The sequence below is a fragment of the Drosophila mauritiana genome, chromosome 2L (genome assembly GCF_004382145.1).
Source record: "Drosophila mauritiana strain mau12 chromosome 2L, ASM438214v1, whole genome shotgun sequence".
NCBI lineage: Eukaryota > Metazoa > Arthropoda > Insecta > Diptera > Drosophilidae > Drosophila > Drosophila mauritiana.
In genome coordinates this window covers 4409308-4422511 of record NC_046667.1, presented here as the reverse complement: position 1 = coordinate 4422511, position 13204 = coordinate 4409308, and the positions used below count along the sequence as shown (strand labels likewise).

At 50.9% G+C, this 13204-nt stretch overlaps 1 protein-coding gene across 5 annotated transcripts in view; it reads left to right on the top strand.

The window, feature by feature from the left end:
• The window catches only part of LOC117150272, a 94211-nt gene extending 81375 nt beyond the window's left edge, over positions 1 to 12836 (top strand). For 3 of the 5 annotated variants that reach the window (XM_033317079.1, XM_033317078.1, XM_033317077.1), the window contains 9 exons: positions 1236 to 1895; positions 1962 to 2900; positions 3150 to 4835; positions 5174 to 5374; positions 5436 to 5630; positions 5692 to 6687; positions 6749 to 9976; positions 10038 to 10463; positions 10521 to 12836. In XM_033317079.1, the coding sequence (XP_033172970.1) occupies positions 1236 to 1895; positions 1962 to 2900; positions 3150 to 4835; positions 5174 to 5374; positions 5436 to 5630; positions 5692 to 6687; positions 6749 to 9976; positions 10038 to 10463; positions 10521 to 10762 (8573 nt within the window). In that variant the 3' untranslated portion in view covers positions 10763 to 12836. Of the gene's footprint in view, position 1; positions 653 to 1235; positions 1896 to 1961; positions 2901 to 3149; positions 4836 to 5173; positions 5375 to 5435; positions 5631 to 5691; positions 6688 to 6748; positions 9977 to 10037; positions 10464 to 10520 lie in introns of all 5 variants that reach the window. The other 2 variants (XM_033317081.1, XM_033317082.1) reach the window with 2 other exon arrangements.
• The last annotated feature ends 368 nt before the right edge of the window (positions 12837 to 13204 follow it).

Genomic DNA, 13204 nt, shown 5'->3' with positions numbered 1-13204 from the left:
GTTATTCCCCCTGTAGAGCGCGATGAAGTGAATCCCTGCCAGCCCTCGCCTTGTGGCCCGAACTCCGAGTGCCAAGCCACGTCCGGCGGAGCTCGCTGCTCCTGCCTACCCCAGTATCATGGCACCCCGCCCTTCTGTCGGCCGGAGTGCGTGAACAGCGCTGACTGTCCGGCGGACAAGGCGTGCCGTAACTACAAGTGCATTGATCCCTGCCCCGGCAGCTGTGGTTTCTCAGCTCTCTGTCGTGCGGTGGCCCACAGTCCCGTGTGCTATTGTCCCGAGGGCTATGTGGGCAATGCCTACAGCCTTTGCTCTCGACCAGAGCCGAGTCCACCTGCCGTGGTGATCCTGCCTTGCAATCCCAGTCCCTGTGGCGTAAACGCATTCTGTCAGCCGCACAACGACTTGAGCGTTTGCCAATGCCTGCCGGGTTACTATGGCAATCCCTCTGAGATATGCCGACCCGAATGCACCGTCAACTCGGACTGTCCAAGCCACATGGCTTGCATGAGCGAAAAGTGTCGCGATCCTTGTCCCGGCGTTTGTGGTCTTAATGCCCTCTGTCAGGTCATTAACCACAGCCCAGTTTGCGAATGTCACAGGGGCCATGTGGGCAATCCCTATCACAGCTGTCACATACCACAGCGTGAACGTAAGAAAAAATCTCCTTACTTCAGCTATCTAAAACCGACCCTAATGCGAACTTCTTCTCTAAAAAACAACGCCTTACTCGAATAGTTCTGCTCTGTCTTACATGGAACATATAAGTCCATTGATAATATTCTGTCATATTTTGGGAGAACTTTTCAATGCCGAACTAAATCCGACTACTTCCTAATGCTGCAAACAACAACGCTGTACTCAATTCTCTGCCTCAGTTATCTTCTCCTTTTAAGTGCCCTAATCTACCCATTACGACCTAATCCTCAAACATTTTTGATCTCTATGCTTTGATCTCAACGTGACCATTAATGTTCTGTGATATTATGCTGAAATCTTAAAAAAATATTGTGTTTAAGCAATAGCGGAATACTACTGCCGATTACCTTTTAGCTACCTCATTTGTTTAAATATAAAACCATCAAGTGTTCCTTGGTCTCTTCCATCGATTATGCTCAGTGACAATATGCTAGCTTTAGAAATAATTAATCTCGCTTTTGGTTGCCTTTAACAATGCTTCGCTTTTGGCCCGCTATAATGCAAATTTTAAAAATCCCACCTTTGACTTCCTTTAGCCCCTGCACCGGAATACGTAAACCCCTGTCAGCCGTCGACTTGCGGTGCCAATTCTCAGTGTCGCGAGTCCCAAGGGCAGGCTATCTGCTCCTGCCTCCCGGAGTTTGTGGGCACACCGCCCTCGTGTCGTCCGGAATGTGTGATCAGCGCCGAGTGTCCAGCGGATAGAGCGTGCATTAACCAGAAGTGCCAGGACCCTTGTCCAGGAGCATGTGGCTTGAATGCCCAGTGCCATGTGCGCAATCATAGTCCGCTGTGCTCGTGTCAGCCCGGATTCACCGGAGATGCTCTGACCCGCTGTCTGCCAGTACCGCCTCCACAACCGCCGAAATCGAATGATATCCGCGATCCTTGCGTGCCATCACCTTGTGGACCCTACTCCCAGTGCCGGGTGGTTAATGGCGGAGCTAGTTGCAGCTGCCTTCCCAATTATGTGGGAGCGGCGCCCAACTGCCGTCCGGAATGTACCATCAATGCGGAGTGTCCCAGTAATCTGGCCTGCATCAACGAGAAGTGTCGCGATCCTTGTCCTGGAGCCTGTGGCTTTGCTGCCCAGTGCAGTGTCATCAATCATACGCCCAGTTGTTCGTGTCCCGCTGGTTACACTGGAGATCCGTTTACCAGCTGCCGAGTTCTGCCACCACCACCGCCTCCGAAGAGTATGCCCGACCTTTTAACTGAAAGCCAAGAAGATTTCGCTAAGCTAGGCCCCATTTCTCTTGCAGCTCCCTCCGATCCCTGCCAGCCTTCGCCCTGCGGAGCCAATGCTCTGTGCAACAATGGCCAGTGCTCTTGCCTGCCAGAGTATCATGGTGATCCTTACACTGGATGCCGTCCCGAATGTGTTTTGAACTCTGATTGTCCCAGGAATAGAGCGTGTGTCAACCAGAAGTGCGTTGATCCTTGCCCAGGTCACTGTGGTCTCAATGCTCTCTGCGATGCCGTTAACCACATTGCCATGTGCCACTGCCCCGAGCGGATGACGGGCAATGCGTTCGTGTCCTGCCAGCCAATTCGCGATGATCCACCACCTCCAACGATATCCAATCCATGCCAACCCTCGCCTTGCGGAGCAAATGCCCAGTGTCTAGAGAGGAATGGCAACGCCATCTGTTCTTGCCTAGCCGGATACTTTGGTCAGCCGCCCAATTGCCGTTTGGAGTGCTACTCCAGCTCTGATTGCTCCCAAGTGCACAGCTGCATTAACAACAAGTGTGTGGACCCGTGTCCAGGCAAATGTGGTCTAAATGCAGTGTGCCAGGCGATCCAGCACAGAGCCCATTGCGAGTGCGTCCCGAGATACACAGGAAATGCGTTTGTGCGGTGCAACCCCATTCCAGTTCCCAGAGTACCAGAACCAGTGCGCGATCCTTGCCAACCCTCACCCTGTGGTCCCAACTCGCAGTGCACGAATGTAAATGGACAAGCGGAGTGTCGCTGTCTGCAGGAGTTCCAGGGTACCCCGCCAAATTGCCGACCGGAGTGTGTAAGCCACGATGAGTGTGCTAATACCCTGGCCTGCATGAACCAGAAGTGCCGCGATCCCTGTCCCGGAAGCTGTGGCCAGAGTGCCCAGTGTACGGTCAGCCTTCACATTCCGAACTGTCAGTGCCCCGTGGGCATGACGGGTGATCCATTCCGAATTTGCCTGCCCAAACCACGTGGTAAGATTTTACCAAGTAACGACACCCAAATCCAGAATCTAACTCCATATCTTAAAACCAGAGTCCAGAGTGTCCTTTTAAACAGGAATATTACCCAAAAATCATAAACCCCCTGCGCCAATTTATAAATGTTTCTCTTAACATTTAAGAACCCCAAACAAGTTTGCATATTGTAATTAGGCAGGGCCCACTGTTAAGAATATCTTATTTTTATATAGCATCCTAACATATGAATATTAACGTTTTCAGACGAACCAAAGCCACCACCAACTCCCAAGAATCCTTGCTACCCTTCGCCCTGCGGAACCAATGCCGTGTGCCGCGTTCAAGGAGAGAACTACGTCTGCGAGTGCAGCCAACTGGAGTACATCGGCAATCCCTACGAGGGTTGTCGCCCCGAATGTGTGGGCAACTCCGAGTGTCCGGCCAATCAGGCTTGCATCCGCAGCAAGTGCCAGGATCCTTGTCCAGGAGTTTGCGGACTAGAGGCCATTTGCACCATGAACAACCACATACCGATCTGCTCCTGCCCGCCGGGCTACACTGGCAACGCGTTTGCACAGTGTACCCGTCAGGTAACACCACCTCCTCCCTCGGATCCTTGCTACCCGTCCCCGTGTGGTCCCAATTCGATTTGCCGAATTCAGAACGAGAAGGCCGTGTGCGAGTGCCTGCCCGGATTCTTTGGAAATCCGCTGGCCCAAGGATGTCGCCCTGAGTGCACCCTCAGTTCGGACTGTGCCAAGGATCGGGCTTGCATCAACTCCAAGTGCGTGGATGCCTGCGTGGGAGAGTGTGGATTCGGAGCTGTTTGCCAGACGATCAACCACAGCCCGGTGTGTAGTTGCCCTGCCAACATGGTGGGCAATCCGTTCGTCCAGTGCGAGGAACCACGCCAGGCTGAGCCTATCGATCCCTGCCAGCCTTCGCCGTGCCGAAGCAACGGAATCTGTCGCGTTTACAATGGAGCTGCCACCTGCAGTTATCCGGAATGCGTTATCAACGAGGATTGTTCCCGAGACAGGGCGTGTGTTAGCCAAAAGTGCCGTGACCCTTGCCTGAATGCCTGTGGCATCAATGCCATCTGTCGGGCCATCAACCACAAGGCTGTTTGCAGCTGTCCACCGGAGTTCTACGGTTCTCCGTACGCTCAGTGTCTGAGGCAGCTACCGGAGCCAGAGCCCAAACCGGAATGCATCAGTGACGGTGATTGCACCAATGACAAGGCCTGCATCAACCAAGTTTGCCGCAATCCATGCGAGCAATCGAACATCTGCGCCCCACAGGCGCGTTGCCATGTCCAGCTCCACCGGCCATTGTGCGTCTGCAATGAGGGATATACTGGAAACGCCTTGCAGAACTGCTACCTTCTGGGATGCCGATCGGACGGTGAATGTGCCGCCAACGAGGCTTGTGTTAACCAGCAGTGCGTTGATCCTTGTGGTTTCACACAGTGCGGAACGGGAGCCATTTGTCGGGCTGACTTCAATCACCGAGCTAGGTGCCATTGCCTGGAGGGATACCGCGGTAATCCTCTGGTGCGTTGCGAACGTCCAGAGTGCCGATCCGATGACGAATGTGCTTTCCACCTCGCCTGCCGTAATGAACGTTGCGAAGACCCGTGCAATTGTGGCATTGGAGCCCAGTGCCGCGTGGAGAACCATCGTGCTCAGTGCCGTTGTCCAGCTGGCTTCAGTGGCAACCCGACCGTAAGATGTGATCTTGTGCCAACACAACCGGAGGGCTGCACCATGGATGCGGAGTGTCCCAGCAAACTGGCCTGCTTCGGCGGCGAGTGCAAGAACCCGTGCGATGTCACGCATCCGTGTGGCGCCAATGCCATCTGCGAAGTGGTCGACACACTGCCTCTGCGCACCATGATGTGCAGCTGCCTACCTGGCTATGTGGGTGAAGCCGACATTGGATGTCACAAAGGTAAGATATGGCTGGTGGAAAGATCACATGAAGCCCTAGAGTGGGTTGATTAGCTCAACCCACCCTAGCTTTTGGAACTCCTCATTTCAGCTTATTTAAATACGCTTTATTTTTGAGTTTGCTTTTCTCATTGCAGCAGCAGGTTTTTTATAAAGTGCTTTTACAAATATTTATCTTGAATTACAATCCCATTTATAGTGATGCAAAACCATTATCCTGAACAGTTGCACCTATATATATTTTGACTGCACTCTATAACTCTTAACTGTTGCACATAAACATTTAGCAATCATACATTTACTTTGGAACAAACTCTAATCCATGATTTTTTTGCTCAGAACCCCCACGTGATCAGGGCTGTACGTCACATGATCAGTGCCAGGATACGGAAGCCTGTCGTGGCGGAAACTGCGTCAATCCCTGCCTGGATGCATCGCCTTGCGCTCGAAGCGCCCAGTGTTTGGCCCAACAACATCGCGCCATTTGCAGCTGTCCCGAGAGGACACAGGGAGATCCATTCACCAACTGCTACGAGCCACGTAAGCTACCACTTATAATGAGGATAAAACTGAATCCACTAATAATGTGTTATACTTCCAGCTGAAATCAAGACTGGCTGCACCCACGATTCGGAATGCCAGCCGACCACGGCCTGCATCAATAAGCGTTGCCAGGATCCTTGTGCCGAGGCCAATCCATGTGCCGGAAATGCCGAGTGCCGCGTCCAGCACTCCCGACCTATTTGCTTCTGTCCAGCTGGTTGGGGTGGTGACCCACAAGTTCAATGCTACAAACGTAAGTACTCCGAATGAAACACCCTTAAATACATAGACTGATGTAATCCTTGATCCTACAGCTGAATGCAAGATCAACGCCGACTGTCCGTATGACAAGACCTGCTTGAACGAAAACTGCGTAGATCCCTGCACTCATGGCCAAGTGCGCTGCGGCAATGGGGCCCAGTGCCTGGCTCAGAACCACCAAGCTGTGTGCATCTGTCCAACCGGAACTCAGGGAAATCCCTTCATCTCCTGCATCACTGGACATTGTCAGTACAACGAGGATTGTGCGGATCACGAAGCCTGCGATCGATTGAATCGCGTTTGCCGACCGGTTTGCGATCAGGAGACCTGTACCCTAAACGCCATCTGTGTGGGTCGTCGCCATCAGCCGCAGTGCGAGTGCCGACCCGGTTACCAGGGCAATCCACATGTGCAGTGCGATATACCAGTGAAGACGCCCAAGCCCCAGTGTATCCAGGATGCGGACTGTCCATCGAAATTGGCTTGCATCAATGAGCGCTGCGCAGATCCTTGCGCCACGCCTCATGTTTGTACTCCGCAGCAGACTTGTACGGTCTTGGATACCCTTCCAAAGCGAGCCATGGCATGCAAGTGCCCCGGCGATACAGTGACGGATATCTCACGCAACTGCGTGCCCATCACTGTACCAAAGGTCATCTCCGGCTGCCAGCACAATTCTGAGTGCGCCAATACCGAGGTCTGTTCGCATGGAAACTGTCTGGATGCCTGCCGACTGGAGAGATGTGGCGTCAATGCCCAGTGTACAGCTCGGGATCACTATGCTCAGTGCAACTGCCCTAAGGGCTTCCAAGGCAATCCCCGCATCGAATGCTACACTACAGAAGTTGATGTACCACGAATCCCCAATCCTGGCTGCTCCCGCAACGACGATTGTCCCAGGGACCAAATTTGTCGCAACGAGATTTGCATCAGTCCGTGTGCCGCGGATGACTGTGGAATTGGTGCTTACTGCCATGTGCAGCAGCGAAAGGCCATCTGCCGCTGTCCACCTGGTTATTCCGGTAACCCACAAGAGCGCTGCCTGCCACGTAAGTATTCCTTAACTTTCTTCACATTTTTGCAATACTAATTTCCATTCCATCTCCATAGCTTCCGATGTGATACTGGTAGGCTGCAAGTCTAGCACCGACTGCCCCTCGAACGAGGCCTGCATCAACACCCAGTGCGCCAGTCCTTGCAACTGTGGACCCAATGCCGAGTGCACGGTGAAGAATCACCATCCGATCTGCTACTGCAAGCCTGGATTCTCCGGAAATGCCCAGTTTGGATGTGCACCCATTGGCTGCCAGTCGGATGACGAGTGCAGCGGAGACAAGCAATGTGTGAACCGCGAATGTATCAATCCCTGCCTGGCCAGCGATCCTTGTGCCCTTAATGCCGAGTGTTACGGACGTAACCATCGCGCCAATTGCCGCTGTCCCGTGGGATTGGAGGGTGATCCGTTTGTGCGTTGTTTGCGCTTGGAATGCCACTCGGACTACGACTGTGCATCGAACCTGGCCTGCGTGTCAAACGAATGTGTTAGCCCATGTGGTCAACGTAATCCGTGCGCCCAGAATGCCATTTGTCAGGCTCTGCAGCATCGCGCTGTTTGCCGTTGTCCGGATCAGTTGCCATTGGGTAACCCGTACGCTTATTGCGAACCCAGACCTGTTGAGCCCGTCTGCCGAGATGATGGAGATTGCCCAAGTAAACTGGCCTGCATCGACGACAAGTGTCAAGATCCGTGCGCTGTGCTCTCACCATGCCATCCAACTGCTCAGTGCAGTGTCCTCAATAGCGTTCCAGTACGAACTATGGTTTGCGAGTGTGCCGAGTACGAGGTGCCCGATGCCAGTGGAGCGTGCCGTAAGATGGTGCCGCCCAGGCAACCTGGCTGCGAGAGCGACCAGGACTGTCCCGACCAAGAGGCCTGCATACACGCTCAGTGCCGCAATCCATGCAACTGTGGAACTAACGCCGTCTGCCAAGTCACTCAACATCGCGCCGTATGCAGTTGCCAGGACGGATTTGAGGGTAATCCCTATGCCTCCTGTCGATCCATTGGATGTCGCGTGGACGGTGAGTGTGATTCGGGCAAGGCCTGCATCAATGGTGACTGCATCAACCCATGCCTGATCAACGATCCCTGTGGACCCAACGCCGAATGCTACGTGCAATCGAACCGTGCCCAGTGCCGCTGCCTGAGTGGCTATCGAGGAAATCCCTACGAGCGTTGTCGTGTCATTGGCTGCAGCAGCAACAACGACTGTCCCACGGACAAGACCTGCCAGAACGAGCAGTGCGTGAATCCCTGCGTCTACCACAACCCGTGTGCCCCGCGTGCGGAGTGCAGGGCACAGAACCATTTGGCCGTGTGCCGCTGTCCTGCCGAATTCCTGGGCAATCCATACGTGGACTGCCGACCGCCGCCACAACCCATCTGCCAGTTGGACACTGATTGTCCCGGTCGCCAGGCCTGCATCAACGAACAGTGCGTGGATCCATGCGTTGTATTGGAACCGTGCCAACGGCCTGCTATCTGCGAGGTGACTCCTACCTCACCGGTGCGTACGATGCTATGTATCTGTCCGGATGGCTATGTCAGCAGAGGAAAGGGAGGCTGTAAGCCTACGCCAGGAATCAAGGAGGTTGGAGGTTGCATCTCGGATTCAGATTGCCCGGCAGACAAGTCCTGCCTGAACAGCGTCTGCCGAGATCCTTGCAACTGTGGCTTGAATGCCGAATGCCGTATTAAGGACCATAAACCCGTATGCACTTGTCGCCAAGGATTTGAGGGTAACCCAGAGTTTGAGTGCTCCAAGACCGAGTGCAGTATCAACTCAGATTGCCCGGGTACTCACGTGTGCCGCAACCAGCTCTGCATTCCTGCCTGTCAGGGTGAACAGTGTGGATCCAATGCCCAGTGCTTGGCCATCGAGCATCATGCGGTATGCGAGTGCATCCCAGGACATGGTGGAAATGCCAGGATTGCTTGTACTCCGTTGGGATGTCGCTCAGACGACGAATGTCCAACGGACAAGGCGTGCGTCAATGGCAAATGTAATGATCCTTGTACAACAACAGCTTTATGTGCCCAGGACGAGCTGTGCAAGGTGTATCATCACCGACCACAGTGCGCCTGTCCACCAGGAACCGTGCCCGGAAAGAATGGCTGCGAATCGGAGCGACACATTCCCATCTGCATAAGCGATGCGGACTGTCCCAGCCAGAAAGCCTGTCTGCGCGGAGAGTGTGTGAATCCTTGCAATGCCACCCAACCATGCGGAGTCAATGCCTTCTGCAGTGTCCGTGATACATTGCCCGTGAGAACGATGATCTGTGAGTGCCTTGAAGGCTACACTGGCAACCCAGCCGTGCAGTGCGACAAGCGTTCGCTGTGCGTCATCGAGAAGGGCTTCGTTCGAGATGTAGATGGACAATGTGTTTGCCCACCTGGAACCGCTTTGGATATCTACGAATACTGCACCCCATGCCGAGAGGAGCAAGGCTTCCGCATCGACGAGAGTGGTCACTGTGTGTGCGCCTTGGAGCGCGGAATGGTGATTGATGAGCGCGGCCGTTGCACCTGCCCCATTGATCTGGGCTACCGTCTGACTCCACGTGGCGAATGCCAGCCGGAGGAGCCGCCAGAGTGCACGAGCAATGATCAGTGCGCCGACAATCGATTCTGCAACCTAGACACCAAAACCTGTGAAGATCCCTGCCTGACCAAGGTGTGTGGAGTGAATGCCTTCTGTAACGCGGTGAATCACCGAGCCCAGTGCCAGTGCATCACCGGTTACACGGGCAATCCGGAGCTACACTGCAACCACACCAACTTCCGCACCGATTTCCCACGACCCGATATGGTGGTTAGTTGTCTTGCCGATGGCGTTCAAGTAGAAATCCACATTACGGAGCCAGGATTCAACGGAGTGCTATACGTTAAGGGTCACAGCAAGGACGAGGAGTGCCGTCGGGTGGTCAACCTGGCTGGCGAGACTGTTCCTCGTACCGAGATCTTCCGTGTCCACTTCGGTAGCTGTGGCATGCAGGCTGTAAAGGATGTGGCAAGCTTCGTGCTGGTCATCCAGAAGCATCCCAAGCTGGTCACTTACAAGGCCCAGGCCTACAACATCAAGTGTGTCTACCAGACTGGCGAGAAGAATGTCACCCTAGGATTTAACGTATCCATGCTGACGACTGCCGGAACAATTGCCAACACAGGACCGCCGCCGATCTGCCAGATGCGCATCATCACCAACGAAGGCGAAGAGATCAACTCTGCAGAGATCGGCGACAATCTCAAGCTGCAAGTGGATGTGGAGCCAGCCAGTAAGAATTATATTGTTAGGACCTATTAAAATGTATGCTAATCTGTATCTTTCACATCTAGCCATTTATGGAGGCTTCGCCCGCTCTTGTATTGCCAAAACCATGGAGGACAATGTACAGAACGAGTATTTGGTCACGGATGAGAATGGCTGTGCCACGGATACCAGTATCTTTGGAAACTGGGAGTACAATCCGGACACGAACAGCCTGCTGGCCAGTTTCAATGCCTTCAAGTTCCCATCGAGCGATAACATCCGCTTCCAGTGCAACATACGAGTCTGCTTTGGACGCTGTCAACCCGTCAATTGTGGTGGCTACAACGCCTTCGGGCGACGTCGCCGCTCCATTGCGGACAACTCCACCGATGCGACCGCCATTGCCACGAATTCGGGTGTGGAGGGTCAACTGCGCGAAGAGATCACAATCTCATCAAATGCCATTTTGACATTCGAGAAGCGCAGCGGTCAAGGTCTCAATGATGCCAACAGTGAGTATTCCTGAAATTGATCAAAAACCTAAAAATAACAAACTCCTTTTCCCACAGTAAAACCGGCGGCTCAAAGGGTCGAGGATATCTGCGTGTCTATGGTGGGACTGATCATTGCGCTGGTCATCACGGCACTGTTGGCTCTTGTGGCCGTTGCCGTGGCAGTTTCCTGCTGGCTAATGGCCTATAGGAGGAGGCCCAAGACCATTGCGCCCCTGCCCCATCCGCCAGAGTTCCCCAATCCGCTGTTCTCCAATCCCGACGCAGTGCCCGAGCCAACGCCGGATTACATATCCTAAACGTAACGTAACAATACACTGATACACAACACCTAGCTATATCTTTAGTATGTAAGAGAATCGAATGAAAATGAAAAAGAAAACATTGTGAATATTTGAAAGGCAAGTGCAAAAGGTTATGAATTATGCAATACAGATTAAATCGCGAAAGATTATCAAGATTGAAGAAAAGAAAAACAAAAGTAAAGTTGTGAGCTGAAAGTATAGTCGGCTCCATTGGCCGTAAAACGAAACTATGAAAGATTGAATTATTGTAAAAAGCAAAAAAGACGAAGCGAGAATCGCATCAAGAATGCACGAAAGTAATATAGTAGCTTAAGAAAATAATTTTATTAATTGTAATAACGATTAGTATTCTCCTTCCTACTAACATGAGAATTCCGCGTAGTGTTTGTACGTTTAGCTGCCCCATAGAGACCACCAACTGCCAAAACAGATGTGAGGGAATTCACCCATAGAGAGTGCAGCTACAAACGAATTCTCGTCCTCTAACGACAACTTCTTCATTAGTCGAGTACCAATATTAATTCTGTTATATATGTATAACTAAAGACTTCCTATAAATATTTAGGGTGTGGGTAGTAGCAACAACACTTTGTATTATAGCACAGACACACGCACACACAACTGCAACTACTTCCTGTAATTTAGATACCAACTCAACTCGCCCGTTAAAATTGAAAACTGCCTTTGATTTCCAACAAGAAAAACGAACAATGCACCCCAGAATACTCTCTAGCATAATATATGTAAGAGATCGTTGGGCCTCGGTCAATAAGATACTTTTCCGCGTCTATCATCCATAACCACTGGACAATATGCCAACGATTGTCCCAGTTGGGTTGTAGACAAGCTCAAGAGTCAAAACACACACACACACACAAATCTCGAAGAAATCAGACCACTCTAACCGGCTTATAGACGTGGGAACAGTTTCATCTGGATCTAGGCACCAACTCGTTGAGGGAACATAACTATAACTGCCACTGAGGCGTCATCAGCGCACAAATGATACTTATCTATTGCATAGGAAATACTAGGTTTGTTTTAATTTTAATCGCAACACCGACTAATGGAGGATTTGATTTTGACCACTGTCCCTCGACCACTTACTTGTACTACACTCTACTATGATTAACCATTATTTTTGTAGTTTTATAGTCAATTAATATTAAATTGTTGTGATTGTTTTTAATGCAAAAGAGATACTTCCACTAACTTACTAATATGTAGAGACAAAAGTATAGAGCGTACTTAAAAAGGCAACGAACCAGCGCCCTTGTCTCCGCCCCTGCCCCAACCCCCTTTGCCATTCTCAATCGGGAACAGCGCGCAGCTGTCAACGCGCCGGAAACTATGCAGCGAATTTCCGTTTCCGGCGCCCGTTTCACAGAGCATGTCTTTTCCCGATGCGATTATAGGTGGTGGGAGGGCGGGTTCGCGGAGTCGGGCCTGGATAAATAAATTATTAAAAATGAAGTTTTAAATTAATATTATTAAACGTAAACAAAATGTATAGTCACTACTTTAAGAAGAAAGAGAATTTTCTTTATAGTAAAATACCATACAAAATAAACTCGCACTCAGACACGTACACAAAGAGACAGAATTTGTAAATAATACACAGGCAAACTCTATGGTATTTTTAAATAGCGCATTATTGTGTATAGGTTTCAGCACCTCGACTCCCAAATCCGAACTAAATCACAGGCTAACCCTAACCCATGCCAGGCATAAAATTATTTTCTTAATTCCATAGCCAATATGCATATGCAAGCAAGTGCACAAAAATAGCAACCGCCTCGTTCACAATTACCACACACTTTTATTTTTCTTCACAAGAACCGCTTCAAAATCGTACCCTAAATAGAGTTACATTGAACATAGACAAAACTTTTGCACTGGCAGCAAATATAAATGAGAAAATAATAAGGAATAAGAATGGCTCTTATTGTAAAAAGAAAGCAATAGTTAAATTGTACTTATAAAACGTGTATTTAATAACGAGAAACGAACATACTTGTAATCGCTTATTGTAAACTAATAAATAAATAAATAAATAAATATAAATCAACAATCAGTTTGATGGCGTACTTGATTAAATTAAGTATTCCGCCAGCATTCCACTTGCACTCGACTTGAATCTGGCCATTTAGGCGCTTCAAGTGCTCACATATGTGTCGCAAATTGTAGCTTCTTCTTGGTGGCCAGATAATCCGCATTAATATTCCAGCATTTTGGGGAGCGGGAACAAGCCTAACCCGTAATGCTTCTCAAGACAGACCCCACTTATAATACTGGATCCGCTCTCCGGCAGAGAGATATCTGGTCGGGCCAGATATGGGTAGAGCGGCACACAAACACAGATACTATATGCATATGTGTATGTTTGTATGTGGAGAGCGAGAGCGGATCGGGTTTGTGGATTGTGGTATGCCGCAG